The 18,299-nt window shown below is 42.0% G+C and overlaps 1 protein-coding gene across 1 annotated transcript in view; it reads left to right on the top strand.

Moving 5' to 3' along the window:
* Nucleotides 1-18,299, top strand: part of GRHL2 (grainyhead like transcription factor 2) — a 168,857-nt gene that overhangs the window by 106,255 nt on the left and 44,303 nt on the right. The window contains exon 8 of the mRNA XM_049773882.1: nt 14,118-14,212. Within this exon, the coding sequence (XP_049629839.1) occupies nt 14,118-14,212 (95 nt within the window). The remainder of the gene's footprint in view (nt 1-14,117; nt 14,213-18,299) is intronic.

Below are 18,299 nucleotides of genomic sequence, written 5' to 3'. Positions count from 1 at the left end.
TGAGGAAGGGGTTTTTGTATTGTATTCTTGTGTTCTTAGGGTATATCCCTAGGAGTGGAATAGCTGGGTTGAATAGGAGCTCAATTTCCAGATTTTGGAGGAATCTCCATATCATTTTCCATAGATGTTGGACTAAACAGCATTCCCACCAGCAGTGGATAAGAGTTCCTTTCTCTCCACATCCCCGCCAGCACTGATTGTTCTCATTCTTTGTGATGTGTGCCAATCTCTGTGGTGTGAGATGGTATCTCATCGTTGTTTTGATTTGCATCTCCCTGATGATTAGTGATGAGGAGCATTTTTTCATGTGCCTTTTGGCCATTTGTATTTTATTTTTATCAAAGTGTCTGTTCATTTCTTCTCCCCATTTTTTGATGGGATTAGATGTTTTTTTCTTGTAAAGTTCTGTCAGTGCCCTGTTAATTTTGGATATTAGCCCCTTATCTGATGGGTATTGGATGAATAGTTTCTCCCACATAGTAGGTGGCTCTTGTATCCTGGGCACTATTTCTTTTGTGGTGCAGAAGCTTCTTAGCTTAATGTATTCCCATCTGTTTATCTCTGCTTCCACTTGTTTGGAAAGTGCAGTTTCTTCCTTGAAGATGCTTTTAGTCTCAATGTCATGGAGTGTTTTACCTATGTGTTGTTCTATATACCTTATGTTATCAGGTCTGATATCAAGGTCTTTAATCCATTTGGATTTTACCTTCGTACATGATGTTAACTGGGGGTCTATGTTCGCTTTTTTGCAAGTGGCTAACCAGCCAAAAAAATGACTGATGGTTTCAGACTGAGGCCATGTTGGTGAATCATGTTCCTTTAACATACTCCTGGTTCATGAAAACTAGCAGTGGTTACTCATTGGCCCAGGGGCAGGAGCAGAAGGCTAGAAGTACATTGGGAGCCTGTAAGACTTGGCTCAAATGTCAACACACTTGAGGGAGCCAGGTGACCTATCACCTGGGAAGCACATTCTGAAGGAAATAATAAACTCATTAGCATTCTCACGAATCACTCAGCTTTGAAGAAGCTGCCGTATTTAGTTTCAGCTAGAGAACCACATCTTAGAATTTTTTTGGAAGAGGGTTTACTTATTTTTCTTTGTTTGTGTTAGAGGAAATACTCCCAGAATGGCCCTTGAGTGTTTCTGGAACATGTGCAGATCCTGTGTGGCCTTTGCAACCAAGTTGAAGGGCAGGTTGAGTTAGAGATTTGCGGGGGGGGGGGGGGGGTGGAGGGGTAGGGGGGGGGGCAAAGAGACAGACAGAGAGAGACTCATGAATTGGTCTGAGATGGATGGAAACTTAGGCTTGTGAGAAAGGAAAATGGTGGATAAGATATCAGGATCTGGGGGAAAGAGAATAAAGGACTTATGATTAATGAGCACACACTTTTACCTATGATGTACACTGAACAGTATTAAAATTAGGGCTAGAAGATAATACAGGGGCTAGGGTAGACCCATGTTGGATTCCCAGCACTGCTGGTGTATTCCTAGAGGCCTCAGGCACAGCTGGATGTGATTCTAATGGCCTCCAAGTGCTATCTGGGTGGCCCTGGTTGGCCCTAGCTCTTCAAGGATCAAGCAGATCTGCATCCTAGAGCCAAACATTGTTTTTTGGCCTCTATAGCCAGGAATAGCCCCCAGGATCCCCTGAGCACCACTTTAGAGACCCCCTAAATAAATAAATAAATGTAGCCAGCCCCCTAATCCTCAAATTCAGACCTACGTTTCTCCACTCCCAGAGTGCTTTTTCCAGGAGCTTGATCCTCTGTTCTGTAAGCGAAATCTGCAGCATCTATACCTCAGATGTAGGGGTCAGTTCCTAGGCTCTGAGGAAGGCATCTTAGACGGTAGGGTAGGGTGTGTAGACCGAATTAGAAGTCTGACAGCATTCCTAGATCATTATTCCACTAGCCCAGACAGAATCCACACCTTGCGGAGAGGAGCAATCTTGACATTAATTAGGCTATTCCTTTTAATCTCCAACAGCACACATAAAAGTAATTAAAAGAGTAGTTCTAATATTCCCAGCACATGAGGCTTAATTAAGGTAAAGGAATTAGCAGCTCCTTTGACAGCCTTCCAGAATCACACTTACATGTATAATCAGTGTGAAGAAATCTTCATCTATGGGAGTTGAAAACCTACGAGCAGACCACTTATAATAGGCCAGAAAAACAAACACAAAAACAAAACAAAACAGACCAACAAAATTAATTAAAAGCACTGAAGGATTTGCCATCATTTCCTTTTCACTATGAAAATGGAAGAAATGCTGTCATTTCTATGCAGAGCACCTTGCCGGAAACAGGGACAGGATGATTCCACCATATGTGTTCCATGACTTCAGCATTCCTGTAGACCTATTCAGCTAGCTCATTGCCATGTAGTCTTGGTCGGGGTGTTTCTGTCCACAATGTTAACATTTGGTGACTATTTATTGTTTAACTTGCAAGCTAAGTATAGGCAGTGGATAAAGATCTGGCCTTTGGCATCAAGCAGACTTGTATTCAAATGTCACATTGGTTTGTTCCCAGTCATGTGATTTTTTTTAACAAGATGCTTCTCTGGAGGAAGATGCTAATTCTTCAGAGAGATTGTGAGGATGTGATGAGCTAGGATTGGTAAAGAGTGTGGCACTCAGTGAGTTCTGGGTATGTGACTCATTATTATTACTATTGCTAATTTATTGAAGAATAGTTTTGGTTTTTGGGCCACACTTAGAGATGTTCAGGGATCACTCCTGGCTCAGCACTCAAGAATCACTCTTGGCAATGCTTGGGGATCTATAAGGAATGCCAAAGATTTAAACTTGGTCGGCCATATGCAAGGTGGCCACAAGCATACCCCCTGCTCTACTATCACTTTGACCCCATATTATTATTAATTATTTTAGGAGCCTATTCCTGGGTCTTTGCTCAGAGGCCACACCTACTTATATGTTCAGGGACCATACATGGTGGAGCTGGGAGTTCTAGGATTTGAATCAGTGTCTCAGCTGTAGTCACATGCTAGGCATGTGCTTTTAACCTTTGTAGTATTTCATGAGTGCTGTCACCAAGACCACTGTACTTTAAAGTCAGGAAATAGTTGTGTTCCTTATACAAAGAAGCACTTGTTTTAGGATGTGATCTTAAGCATGAGAAAATACAAATATTCTGGAGCAGGTGGCACTGAGTCTTTTTATGAAGGAATCCCCATATGTGGTATCCAAGCAAGAAGAGGGACTTTTTAGGGTGAAGACTGATTTATCTCATGACTGTTGACACAGACTTTTTTGATGAGATTTTATGGGAGTGAACCAAATGCACCCAGAGTTTTCTAGCATTTTCTTTTGACTCAAAATAGAACTATCCAAAGTTTCAGTTCCAAACCTGTAGTATAAGCCCCAACAGGGAGTGTGGTAGGCAGGGACTTTGTTGGCTATAGTCTGGTTTGGTATGGCAGTGGCTTCTCTCCCCAACTGGTATACTGATAGGCTCTGGGGGAATAAATATGACTTTACCCTCCATAGTCACTTTGGCATTCCAGACACACACACACACACAGCCTTAGTGAGGACCCTGGAAAGTTTGGCTCTCACTGTCAACCTATGAGGTCAGTTATAACAGCATCATTGCTGTTTCAATAGATGCCTCCCTTTGGTTCCTTCTTCCTATGGTTCTGAGTCTCCTGGAACTCTTTCTGGCCTCTGCTGCAGTTGTTGTTATGGGTAGGGGAAGGTTATGGTGCTTGCACATGTGCTTACTGACTCACACTCCTTTAGTTGCAATGCCTGTTCACATTCTGGTGGTTGTGTTCACCAAGGCTGCTGTGGGCTAACATGTTCACTGCTGGCTAAGGTGTTTGTCCTACACAGGCCTTTAGTACCTCTGGGGTCACACAGTTCTGATTTGTGCTTGCACACACCTGGTTCCAAATACTGAACTCTCTATTGTGGTACCAGGGATCCTAGAAAATAGAGCCAATGAGGCCACATTTGGGGCTTGTGAATGATACTGGGGGTGGAACTCTTGGCTTGGTGTTCATGAGGCAGGCACTTTTGTGTTTAGTCATCACCCCATCCCCACATCTCCACCAGTCTTACTCTTTTTGATGTTTCAGGTGGTTGTATATATTATGGTTGTTCCTGTATGTGTAAATTACTAAGATTAATCCAAATTTTAATTTTAAAGTTTTTTTTAATTGTAGGCTACTTTCATTTCATTGTAATTTCATTGTAGCATCTTTCAAGCATTCTAATTTCAAATGATATATATATATAACCCTTGCTCATTTTTATTGAGGTTATGGTTTATAATGCACTTTGTTCTTTTGTGAATTATAAAGTTATTTGTGATGAGCCTTCAGGCGTACAATGTTCTAACACTAATCCCTTTACTAGTGTCCACTTCCCTCCACCATTGTCCCCAGTCTCTCTCCATTCACTTGCTTGCACCTATGACAGGCATGTTCTCTTTTTTTTTTTTGGGGGGGGGGGTCACACCCGGCAGTGCTCAGGGGTTATTCCTGGCTCTTCGCTCAGAAGTTGCTCCTGGCAGGCAAGGGGGCAGGGGACCATATGGGATGCTGGGATTCGAACCACCGCCTGTTCAGATCAGCTGCGTGCAAGACAAACACCCTACCGCTATGCTATCTCTCCATCCCCAATAGGCATGTTCTAAAACAAATTTTGGTCACAGAAATACTCCTTGATTAGGGTTACTATTTTCTTTTTTTTTTTCTTTTTTTCTCCTTTTTTGTTTTTTTGGGCCACACCCGGCGATGCTCAGTGGTTACTCCTGGCTGTCTGCTCAGAAATAGCTCCTGGCAGGCATGGGGGACCCTATGGGACACCGGGATTCGAACCAACCACCTTTGGTCCTGGATCGGCTGCTTGCAAGGCAAACGCCGCTGTGCTATCTCTCTGGGCCCAGGGTTACAATTTTCACCCTTCTTCAAAGTGTATGTACTTACACCATTGCTATTATCCAAGTAACCAATATTCATTTATCACTGTCCATTTTCTCTACCCTTTTATAGACTCATCCTACTCCTTTTGATACAGCCAGAATCCAAGAAGATGTTTTCATTTCACTTTGTTTATTCCCTTGTATCATTTCTTTGTACTCCATAAATGACTGAGGGCCTCACTATTTGCCTTTATTTTTTGACTTCTTTAGCTTAACATGACCTTCTGTGTTGTAGCAAAAAGTTACAATTTTTTCCATGTGGTAGCAAAAGGCAGGGTGTCCTTTTTATTTATTTATTTTTTAAAGCTGAATGATGCTCCATTGTGTATGTAAACCACGTTTATCTGTCAGTAAGCAGTTGGACTGTTTCTTGGCTTTTCTTTTTCTGTTCTTTCTTTCTCTTTCTTTCTTTCTTTCTTTCTTTCTTTCTTTCTTTCTTTCTTTCTTTCTTTCTTTCTTTCTTTCTTTCTTTCTTTCTTTCTTTCTTTCTTTCTTTCTTTCTTTCTTTCTTTCTTCTTCTTTCTTCCTTCTTTCTTCTTCTTCTTCTCTTCTTTCTTTCTTTCTTTCTTTCTTTCTTTCTTTCTTTCTTTCTTTCTTTCTTTCTTTCTTTCTTTCTTTCTTTCTTTCTTTCTTTCTTTCTTTCTTTCTTTCTTTCTTTCTTTCTTTCTTTCTTTCTTTCTTTCTTTCTTTCTTTCTTTCTTTCTTTCTTTCTTTCTTTTCCTTCCTTCCTTCCTTCCTTCCTTCCTTCCTTCCTTCCTTCCTTCCTTCCTTCCTTCCTTCCTTCCTTCCTTCCTTCCTTCCTTCCTTCCTTCCTTCCTTCCTTCCTTCCTTCCTTCCTTCCTTCCTTCCTTTCTTCCTTCTTTTTTTGGTTTTTGGGTCACACCCGGAAGTGCTCAGGGGTTCCTCCTGGCTCTATGCTCAGAAATTGCTCCTGGCAGGCTGGGGGGATGCTGGATTTGAACCACTGTCCTTCTGCATGCAAGGTAAATGTCTTACCTCCATGCTATCTCTCCTCCCCCCTAGCTTGGCTTTTCTTAATAGTGCTGCAGTGAACATAGGCATGCAAATATCTTTTACAAATTAGTATTTTTGTGTTCTAGGGATAGCTATCTAAGAATAAAATTGCTAAAGCATATGGTAGTTCTATTTTTAATACATTAAGAAATCTCCATACTGATTTACATAAAAGTTGGGCCGGTTTCTAATCCTGCTTTTTTCTCCACACTTCCTAGCTCCTGTTGTTTCTGGCCTTTTGGACATAACCATTCTCACAGGTGTGAAGTGATATCTAATTGTTGTTTTGATTTACATTTCCTAATAAACAGTGATAATCAACATTTATTTTTCATATTCCTGTTGGCTAGAACCATCTTTTTTTGTTGTTTGTTTGTTTGTTTGTTTGTTTTTCTTTTGGTCACATCCGGCAGTGCTCAGGGATTATTCCTGGCTCTTTGCTCAGAAGTCACTCCTGGCAGGTTCGAGGAACCATACGGGATGCCGGGATTCGAACCAGGGCCATCCTGTGTTAGCTGTGTGCAAGGCACACCACTATGCTATATCTCTGTCCCCTAAAACCATCTTTTAAACTTAGATTTGATTGTCATGCATTTAAAAAAATTGTGTATAATTAGTTTGCATTTTAAAATAACCTGTGGAGCGTCCCAGACTTATTTGGTGTACTAACCCTTTTCAGGATAAAGAAAATCTCTCAGTGCCCTCCTTGGAAATTGATCTTCTTTGAACAAAATAACAACTTCTTCATCCCCAAGGTGTACCAGAGGCTGTTCCTGCCTAGCACGGCAATTCTTGCACTGTACAGGATCTAAGCTTGTCATCTATTTATATTACTATTTGCACCAACTAGATATTAGTATTTTGTAATATTTGAGCAGTGGAATACAAAACATGAACTTTTTAATGTTACCTTAACTTTTTTGCAGGGGAGTAATTTATTAAACAAATAACACAACAATGAGAATATATCTTCTGATTTGTTTAAAATGGTGCTCTTTCTGGCTTTGGTAGTTATTGTGGAAGACAAAGTTATTCATACAGGTCACCAAACTTCCCAGCATAGAAGGGAGTCACAGATGTGAAGAGGTTGAATAGTGATTTTCAAAGATGATGTAACCATGCACACACCCTCAGAATCTGTTCATATAAGTTCAGTTGGGAAAAGGTCTTGTTAGATGGCATTGATGTAAGGATCTCAAGATAAAATCATCTTGGAGAGAGGGGCAGGAAGCAACTCAAGACAAATCTTCATAAGAGAATGTGGGACACATAGAAGAGAAAAATCACTCGAAGACAGAGGCAGAGGCAAGCATGTGAACAGGAAAGGCCAAGGCTCACCAGCAGCCAGCAGAAGCTGTAAGAGAAGCAGGGATGCCATTAGTCCTAGGTCCACTTTTACTGAGAGTTTCCAAGGAGCCCACCTATCGGCTCTTGGATTTGAACTTCGGGCTTTGAGAACCTTGGAACAATACATATCTGTTGTGTTCAGCAACCACATTGGGGGCATTTGTTCTGGCTGTGCTAGGAAACTCTGTTCCTCACACCAGATCATGACGATGCTGGTTTGTGGTTGTGACTCAACAATTTTATAACCTTAGTTTGATATACTTTCTTGAGGACAGGACTAAGTTAAAGAAATGTCTCACCAGGTTGTTGAGTTTCTATTTTGATGTCACAGCTCACTTACCTTGACAAAAAATGTAATCAAAGGATGTGAACACAGTTATCAGAACTTGGAGAATCATCTAGAACCTATTTTATTCACTAGGCAGATTGGCCATTTGGGTCCAGCAATAGTAGGATCTAGACCTAGTTTAGTCTTTCTAGAGAACTTTGTTAAGTCAAAGCATGGCCGAACTGGTTTATAATCTACAGTGACTGGTTTAGGCAGGGTGGGACATCTCACTGATGGGCTGAGTAAGGGCTGTAAAACCATGTGGTTTGGTGGTGCATGATGGGAAAAACCTGGATGGTTCTTATGTCTACCCTCAGCCTGTTTGCCTGTATTCTATTACTCTTAAAGGAAGTTACTTAATAAAATAAGAAGATTAAAGCTGCTCTACCCCTGGCTTAGAAAGTAAAAGCAGGAGAGAGAAGAAATGCCTTTTATTGCCTATACTGAGAGTTGTGTGATTTCATTATTTGCCACAGTTTTTACATTTTGAATTCCTGTGGATCCACGCATTCATTCATTAACTCTTCTGTCCAGTGTCTTGCAGGAACACAGCTTATCTATGTGACCTTCAGCACAGATAAAGCTGTAATATTTAGGGAACGTTCTTTGTCCTGGCACAATATGCATCACACATTAGAAACACTGGTGATCAGTAAATAAGTCAGGAAAAATGTGTGTGCATACTCTGATGGAAATAAGCAAGGAGATAGAACTACAGTTAAAAGGATTCTGACTGATCTCTTAGCTTTTTGTTTTTAATCCTTAAAAGCGGGTGAGGGCAGAGATAGTATAGGGGTTAAGAGATCTTGCATGTGACTGACTCCAGTTTAATGCTAGCCACCTTGGGTTTCCTGACCATCACTAAGATGCCCCAGCGACCCTGAGCATCATTGGGTTTGGTCCAGGGTATATTGCCACCTTTGGGCCTAAGAAGTACCATATTCTTGGACCCTTACATTTAACTGTGAGTTTGGTTGGCAGAGAATCACTCGAAGGGTGCTCTAGCCCCCTGAGCACCATTTGGGAGCCCCCCAAATTACAGAGAAAACAATAAAAGAAAAGCCAGTAACACAGTCTGGGCTGTGCCCGCCGCTGTCTCTTCACTTGCATTCTGACTTTTTCTGAACTAATCAGGGACAAACAAAGTCTTGTTTTTGCCATTTCTTTGGTGTGACAACGTGGCCTGGCACTTAGACTTTCAGCGTGCCCAGCAAATATTTGTCCAGTGCATTTGCGTTTACTGATTGAGTAAATGAATAAAAAGGAGAAATGGAGTGAGACCCTATACAAGATTAGTGACTATAGAAAGCATTTTATTTTTATTTGCATTGAATTTCCAATATAGTTTTCTTTTTGGAGATTAGTAAAATGATTTTAGGGGAGAATTTTTCAGCTAGAGAAACTAAGGAAAAGAGATTTTGGGTGAAATGTTTGTCTTACAGTACTGGTTTTCTTTTTCTTTTCTTTTCTTCTTCTTTTTTTTGCTTTTGCTTTTGTTTGGTTTGTGGCCACACCCAGCAATGCTTAAGGCTTATTCCTGGCTCTATGCTCAGAAATCACTCCTGGCAGGTCAGAGGACCATATGGGGATGCCATAGCTGGGTTGGCTGCACGCAAGGCAAATGCCCCACCCATTGTGCTATAGCTTCAGCCCCATACAATACCCCACACAATAAAATACTTGATTTTAGACATGAAATCATTGTTTTGGGATGAATTTTCAAGTGATCCCCAGAAGGTCTGAGCCCCTCTTCCCTCCCACTGATTCTTGTCCAACTAAGCCAAATCTTAGCTCCAGGACCTGAAGATGTGGGAAAGCCCAGGATACCCCAACCCAGCAGATCTGGATTTTTCCAGGCCACATCCTACAGACCTCAGGGATCTTGTAGGCTTTGTCCAGCAATTCTCACTCCAGGGATCACATGATGCTCAAAATGGAATCTGAGACAGGTGCAACACCAGGCATGTGCCCTAACAGCTACACCATCTCCCAGCATATCCCCCATTCATTTAATTGAACTGACTGTTGACTTATTAGAGTATTCTTCAGTTTGTCTTGTTTTGGAACCATACCTGGTGCAGCCCTCAAGAGTTACTTCTGGTTCTGATGGACCAGAGAGATAGCACAGTGGTAGGGCATTTGCCTTGCATGCAACCAACCCAGGTTTGAATCCTGGCATCCCGTATGCTCCCCTGAGCCAGAAGTAACTTCTGAGTGCAGATCCAGGAGTGATCCCTGAGCACCACCAGGTGTGGCCTAAAAAACCCCACCCCCACCCCCACCCCCAAAAAAGAGTTACTTCCGGCTCTGAGCTCATAAATGACTCCTGGCAGGCTCCATATTGGATTTTGGGATCAAGCCTGGGTTAGCTGCATGCAAGCAAACTCCCTACCCACTGTGCTATCACTACAGTCGAGCGATCTGATAAATAGTTCACATAACAGACCATAAACCTAGTCTGAGTGAAGACCTTATTCCAATCCCAGGTTTGGAGAAAAAAAAAAAAAAAAGCAAAATCTAGACAAACCTTCAAACAAAATCTCAAGTCTCTTTTGATGGTCATGAGGAATCAGTTAAGAATTCTGTGACAGGATTCACTTTTCAGAATGTTGGTGTTCTGCTCACTGCATTCAGGCATGGACAGTCAGAAAGGCTGATTCTAAATCTGTAGACTACAAAGAGGTTTCCCCCCCCCCCCCCCCCCGCTTGCTTTAATATCTTATCTCTCAGCCTAAAATATTTATTTTAAAATCAACGAATAAAATCTCACTACCTCCGAGGAAGATTAGCATAGGAAAGAACAGGAAGCTGTTGTGTTAAATAAATAAGCAAATTTTCAAACCAAGAGAAGATTTGAAAAAGCCACAAAGAGCTTAGCAAACAAAGGAAGGATTGTTTTGATGCTTGAGGCAATCAAAGAATTTTCAAATAAAGTGAGCAGGGACCATGTTTTGCATTTCAGTTGTAAAGAAACAGTTTGTGGAATGGGAACTCCAAGATGGTAACTCTGAATACAATTTTTTTTTAAATTTCAAAGAGCAGTTTGACAAAATTAATTACCAAGCTCAAAAATCAAAGGAAAAAAACCTGGAAGGCTGCAGTGATAAGACATTTGCCTTGTTTGTGGACAAAATGGGTTGGGTCTCTGGCATCCCATATGGTCTCCTGAGCACAGAGCCAGGAGTAACCCCTGAGCACTGATACATGTGGTCCCAAACCAACCAACTAACGAACCAATCAAAAATTCCCTGAAAAATAACCTTTGAACTGAATTTCTCTTCTAATTTACTCTTAATGAAAAGTGAAACACATATGAATATTTAGCCACACAAAATATTGAATGAAAGGCTGTTTAAGCTGGCAAAGTCTTGAGTATCAAGTGAGCAAAATTCAAGTTATATATATATATATTCAATAAATTATATATAATTATATTCAATTAGACATATACTCAGTTAGAGCATTGGGCCACTTATACACACTTGAACCAGATTTGCTTAGTCATGTTGATGGGGGAGAAAGAAAAATAATATTTAGACATTTTGAAGAACAGAAAGCAGTGACTGGTTAGGAAAAATGACAGTGTTTTCAGTCATTGTGGGTGTGTTGATTGTGGTTGATCTTAAATATTTTCTTAGGTGTTCAAAATGTCTGATTTTCCTAGGCTAAACAAACTAGCTCTATCTAACTGTGCCATTTATTGAAAATGTAAAGATCTATAGTTTTGCTTCCATGTTTCCTTTAGCATGGCTAGTTTTGGGTGATGTTTATTGAAAGAGATGCCTGTCTGGCATGTGACAAGAAGTTTACCCTCAGAAATGGAGGAAGAAATGCAAATGCGGTATTGTTAAGGCTACGACATTGTATTTATTTGTATTATCAAAAAATTAGTTCAGATTTGCTGAGAAAAAAATAGAATCCTGGTTGGCATTTAGACTAGGATACACCAATTTGAAGAGTGTAGCATGGCAGTCCTTTTAGGAGAGCACATAAGGTAGGCTTTCTGCCATTATCATCAATCTGGATGAGGTAATAAGGTTTTTTTTCCTTTTGAAATAAAACCCCAGACTGACTTTTTTTATTTTTATGAATTCTCCCTGACTTCTTGTATGGACTGTATTTTTTCATTGCTTATATTATGGATAGACAAAGTAAACAGGAGTTCTACCCCTCTTCACTTAATTCACACAAACAAAATGAGGGATTAACAAGAGAGAGTAAAGAAAGTCTTGATGACGGATGATACAAACTTAGACTTGTGATATATGAAGAGTTAATGACTAACAATGATCACTTGGTACATGGATGTGAGGAGAGTCAACTTCACACTTTCCAGTGGTGCCTCAGAGTTATAGCTCAAAAAGACTCAGGCTTTGGGGTGATGTGGGAACTTCACAGAATACAGGATGAGGAAATGCCATTTGGCCAGACACCTATCAGATTGGCCAGACAACTAGCACTTTGTGCATCCTGGTAGTCATTCACAAGACCGAGCTCTTGTCCTCACTTAGAATGATAAATAAGCAAAAAGACTTACTCTATAAGCAAAAAGACTTTCCATTTCATTAAGTGGAATCTAATAACAGTGTGATCTATCACAAGGCCCAGTGTGGGCCAGGGCGGTGATGGCTTGGAGAAGTGGGTAGGGACTGGGCATATGTTTTCACTCAATACAAATGAGGAGAAGCACCAGGTAGAGTTTCACCATAGAAAGAAAACTCTGGAAATTTGGACTGAGTGATGAAATGACTAATTTGTGAATGGACCAGACCTCAAAGGAAAGCACATGGGTTTTGCCATGATAGTAGCCATGCATGAACAGAAAGGGAACAAGGTTAAGTTTGGATATGTCATTTAAGGAACCAGAATACAGGAAAAGTCCAGATGGCCAATATATACTGGACACACAAGGAATCAATAAGGATTACAACAAGGAACAGTATGTTGAGAATTTCTGTCAGAGCCTTGCCCTTTGTGCCAGAGTGTGATAGTACCAGCTAAGGGCAAGATCAAACCATGGGGCTATGGAATTCACTGTAGGAAACTGGCATGCAGTGAGCGCCATGATTAATACATTGCTGAGTGCTGCGTGGCTATCTAACACACTGTTCCATTGTAATTGTGAGTAGGAAAAATGGAGGGAGAAAGGAATAAATAAATATCTGCAAGAAAGAAATAGATGAAGAAAGTGCTTTGCGTGAACAGGTGTTAAATGGTGAGATGAACATGATTCATTCAGTTCTCACTAGCAAAGACCAAAATATTCAAATGGGTATTCCCAACTCCTGGGTTTCTTCATTGAAAGTCTGATTTCCTTGGCTGGTACAGTTCAAGAATAAAGTTGACTCTTGGACAAGGTGGTCTGAAGGATGTAGATCCACTTATTGGTAGATTTTTTTTCATCCCCTCCTTCTCTTCTTCCTCTTCCACTACCTTCTCCTCCACCACCCTCTCAAAGTAAAGATAATAAGGATGGAGATGTACTGCTGAACTTAGTTTGCATCTCTCTACTTAATTCTATCACCAGAATTCAGTCTATATATGTGTAGCATTCCACAGGAGTGTTAATTTGAGTTTTAGGTGATGTCAAAACAGCAGACTGTTTGTTGTTCAGTTGAAGAAAGTCCCAAGAGTTCCAAGGTTGATTTTCTACTGTGGAATTTTTGTGTACACACGTGTGCATGTGTGTGTGCACGTGCACATGTTTGTGTGTTGGTCTCCTATGGCCCCAGAGATAGTGTTCTGTTCTACAAAACAAATTTCTATGGAATACACTGACATTTCTAGCAGAATTCAGAGGCAGTAGAATAAGTAGTAAATGGAGTGGATAGGTGACAAGGCCTGCCTGCAGTAGGAAAAATAATCACACTTTTGGGGCTGGAGTCATAGCACAGTGGGTAGGGCATTTGCCTTGCACACAACTGACCTCATTTAGATCTTCAGCATCCCATAGGGTGCCCTGAGCACCTCCAGAAATGATCTCTGGGCACAAAGCCAGGAGTAACCCCTGAATACCACTGGGTATGGCCACCCAAATGAAATAAAGAAATCAGCTAGATTTTCCTTTTAATAGAGGAATGGACTTAAATTCTTAAAAAAAAAAAAAAAAAAAAAACACCTTAATTTGGCCCCAACTCTGGGGTGCTCAGGGGCTGCTCCTGGCTTGGTGCTTGTAGCTCTTTGATGGTGCTAGTGGCAGGGGTGGTGGTCATGTGATGCTGGGTGATCAAGCCTGGGGTTTCTACATGCAAAGCACATACTGAAGTCATTTGAGTCACCCTCTGGCTCTAGGGCTCACGGCCTCAGAGAATAAACCCTAGTCAGTGGATCAGCAAGCACCATTCCTTTACCACTGCCAGAGATTCAGCCCGGAGGAGAGACAAAGCTGGCATTGCCTGCCGGGAAAGAAGATCACCATGCCACCAAGGGATGCTTGCTTGTTTCTAAGCCTTACTCTTGTTCCCTCTTCCAGCCGATTACAAGGAGAGCTTTAACACCATTGGGAACATTGAAGAGATCGCATATAACGCTGTTTCCTTCACCTGGGACGTGAATGAGGAGGCAAAGGTGAGTGCAAAAGAGTCATGTAGAGCCATGGCTGGCCCCTTTGAAAGAAGCTGGTTTCTGCAGATGTTACTTTTACCATGACCTCCATGAGGAGGGAAAGATCTTAAGCTGAGAACACGAACCCAGGATCTTTCTCTGGAAGTCACAGTTGGGTGCAGATGAGTTGTCTTTTGGGGTTATGCCTGCTCCCCTGAGCCATACTGCTGGACCCTCATCAATCCCCAGATCCTCTATTAGGCATCACAGTCGTGTTCCCTCTGCTCTAGATCCTTCTGGTGATATCTGGTTAAAGGTCACCAGCCCACCATTGTACATGTTTCCAGAACTAAGCCCATTGCTACCTGGACTTGAGTCCCTCAGGGTCTCCGGCCCTTCGCGTTTTATCTTCAATCCTTGTGTTACCCAGAAGGGAAGTTTCCACATGAAACCTTTGCTTGCTTTCTGCTTTGGTTCTTCACACAAAGGTCAATGTCAACAACCCGACTCAATGCTTCATTGTCTGTACAGGGGAGGCTGGGGGAGAAAGAAAACTGAAAGGGAGGGTGTGTGTGGAAATGGCGTCAAGAAGAAGTTGAAGTGCTTAGTGTCGCATGTCACTCAGGTATGAAACCGTGTACATCAGACAGGCTGTAGATCCCAGCAGGGGATCTACATGGGCCAGCAGCCTGGGGAATATTCTAATGGCTCACACATCTAAGTGAGGCGAGTGGTCTTGTAGTGAAGGAGATCAGATCCCTAGAAATCGAAGGGGAAGTTTGTTCTGATGCCACTTGGCCTGCCTGTGAAGTTCCACCCTAAACCATAGTCTCTCCTCTGTGGTTCTCTCAGAAGCTGCCAGGCTATGCAGATTGGTGGGAAGGTCTCTCACCACTGGCATTACCAACAGTCATCTGACCTCTGGGGACCTCGGTTCTCTGGCTGCAAACAAAGCATACGTGTTGATGATTGTCTCTGCTGTGCTGTGGTGTGAGGTGTGGCAGCACGGAGCCAGTCCTTTGGGGAGGGAAGTGAGGAACCAATGGCTGGATGGACAGTGGCATGAGGACATGGGAGAGGCTGGTCCAGTGACTCAGGACAACAGTGGGATCTGGTCTCGAAGGTGCCTTGTCAAGGTGAAAACGAGTTGTCATCACTGCCTTGGTTGCACTCTGGGCAATTAGCACACAGGAATGTGAATGTGAATGTGAGAAATGTGCATGTATGTATGTATGTATGTACGTATGCATGTATCTGTGTGTGTGTTTGGGGAGTAATTATTAGGGCTTGGAAGTGGCCTTTTCAATAGTGTCTCAACCTCTACCAGAAGTGGTATTAATGATGGAAGCTCTGAGGTAAATTACCAAAGGATTAGCACTGGGGTGGAATTGGGGTGTGTGTTTGTGTGTGTGTGTGTGTGTGTGTGTTTGAGAGAGTGAATGAAAAAAAGAGAGAATGAGAGAAATAATATAAATGTTACTGAACAGTATACACATCACAAGAGAGTGTTTTTTTTTATGTATCAGAATCCCTTTGTATAATCAGGAAGCAATAAAGGAAATCACTCCAAATAATTTCCCTCAAACTACTGAAAGACTTTAAAACAAACCCCAAACCTCACAAATGTTAAATCTTTGTCATTAGACAGGCTGAGAGAATTTGTTCCCCACTACAGTGTCATAGGTGTTTCTCTTATTGATTGCACTGAGTAGATGGCTAAAATCAATCGGAGAATGTGCCTGTCAGACCTAGCCGCAATCACAAGCATCTGTTTGTTCAGGTGGAGTCAGGGGACTCAGCTCTTTGTACACTGGTCATTCGAAGAAGTCACGTCCTCTTTCTCAGTGCTGTTGGTGACACCCACCCAGAAATCTTTGGCCTTAGTGCTGGGGCCCATTCAGTGCTGTGTGATGTTTAGATTCTTGTGGCAGAAAACACAGGTGTATGATTCAGAGCCTTCGTATGAGTCATAGAACATGTATGAGCAGGCTTGTACCAGCCACTTATATGTTTATTGTTCAACTTTTATTTTAAAATACTTTGTCCACATTTACTAACAAGGTCATTTAAAAAATAAATGAGTTTCTAGGGCCTGGAGAGATAGCGCAGCGGCATTTGCCTTGCAAGCAGCTGATTCAGGACCAAAGGTGGTTGGTTCGAATCCCGGTGTCCCATATGGTCCCCCGTGCCTGCCAGGAGCTATTTCTGAGCAGACAGCCAGGAGTAACCCCTGAGCAACGCCTGGTGTGGCCCAAAAACCAAAAAATAAAAAACAAAAACAACAAAAAAATGAGTTTCTAGACTTTTTAAAATTCTGATAATTAAAGATTCTGGCAGCCATGGTCCTGAGCATTTATGATGTCATTAAGTATTTCTTTTTTTGGGGGGGGGACACCTGGTGGTGCTCAAGAGTTACTCCTGGCTCTACACTCAGAAATTACTCTTGGTGGGCTTGGGGGACCATATGGGCTGCTGGGGATCAATACCAGGTGGGCAGCAGCTATACTGTTGCTCTGACTCCATATTGAGTGTCTCTTGTAGGCTGCTGGCTATTCTCTTTAATGCTTTCTCTACCCTGCTTTGTTCTGGACCTTTCCCTGCATGGCTCTCATGGGATTTCCATGTTCTAACTCCAGGTCCTTAAAAAGCAATATGTCATTTAGATCAGCACTGGTTTTCCATGTTGGAAGATGAAGTTGTCCAAGGGAGGCTGGCATTTGACAGAGAGTAGCAGACCCAGAGTCCCACCAGCTTTCCTGGCACCTGGGCAGACACTGGCACTTTGAGAGTTGCTGTTCCATCCTTTTGAACAGTTATAGTGGTGACAGATCACCATATTTGAATCAAAGCCAAACATCTCTGCAAGATTCTGCAGAGGTTATATGGTTAGGAAAGGAAAGTCCAATCTTTGCTTTGTTTTGGGGTCATAATTGGTTGTGCTCAGGGCCCACTCCTGGGTCTGTGCTCAGATATCACTCCTGGTGCGATATTGGGGGATCATATGTTGTACTAGGAGTAGACTCTGGGTTGGCCGTGTGTAACTCAAGCATCTTACTCATTGCATTTCTCCAGCCCGAGATGGTAACATCTTGATATTTGTTCATGTATCTTAATAAAGCCCACTGGTACCAAAACAAACACCCCCCCAACTCATTTGGGTCTAAACAAAAATAACAAAATGATACATTTTGAAGATTAAAATGCCACTATTTTTACTTGATGATTTTGTGTCTAAGACTAGCTTTGAAGAAGGTAGTGTTGGAAACCTACTGGGGGGCCAGAACAATAGTACAGTAGGTAGGACTCTTGCCTTGCACAGAGCTCACCTAGGCTTGATCCCTGGCACCTCATATGTACTCAGGTTCTGCCAGGAGTGATCCCTGAGTGTGGAATTAGGAGGAAATCCTGCGTAATGCTGGGTATGAGCCTAAAACAAACAAAAATAAACTTTGCAAAGTATACAAATAGTTTTTGACCCTGGGGTCAGCTTTTGAGAAAAATCATGTCTTCCCAAGCATATTGTAGACTAGCTTCTATTTGGGTATTTGTTAGGTCTATTTACTTTAAAAAAAAAAAAAGAGGGGCCAGAGAGATAGCACAGCAGTAGGGTGTTTGCCTTGCAAGCAGCCAATCCCGGATGGAAGGTGGTTCAAAACCAGCATCCCTTGTGGTCCCCGTGCCTGCCAGGAGCGCACAGTGTGCAGAGCTAGGAGCCTGAGCGCCATTGGGTGTGATCCAAAAACCAAAACCAAAACCAAAATAAAATAAAATAAAATAAAACAATGTAATGTTTGGTTGTTGTACTGCAAATATATAATTGGGACTTCATGATAATGGTTATAAATTTTTCCAGGATGCATTCCAACTCTTCTCTTAGTTCTGATTCCAGTTTACTTTCTGCCTGGTCATGAGCAGAAGCAGGAAAGGACCTTGAAACTGTTTTTGGTCCATACCTAGTAGTGTTGAGGGGTTACTCCTGGCTCTGTGTTCAGGGATCACTCCTGAGGGCGGGTGTCAGGGGATCAAATTGGAGTCTGCTGTGTGCAAAGCAAGAACTCTGCCTGCTGCACTATCTTTCTGGCCCTCAGGGCCTAAAAACTCTGATTCTGAC

Source organism: Suncus etruscus, chromosome 5, assembly GCF_024139225.1.
Source record: "Suncus etruscus isolate mSunEtr1 chromosome 5, mSunEtr1.pri.cur, whole genome shotgun sequence".
NCBI lineage: Eukaryota > Metazoa > Chordata > Mammalia > Eulipotyphla > Soricidae > Suncus > Suncus etruscus.
This window is presented reverse-complemented; position numbering and strand designations above follow the sequence as displayed.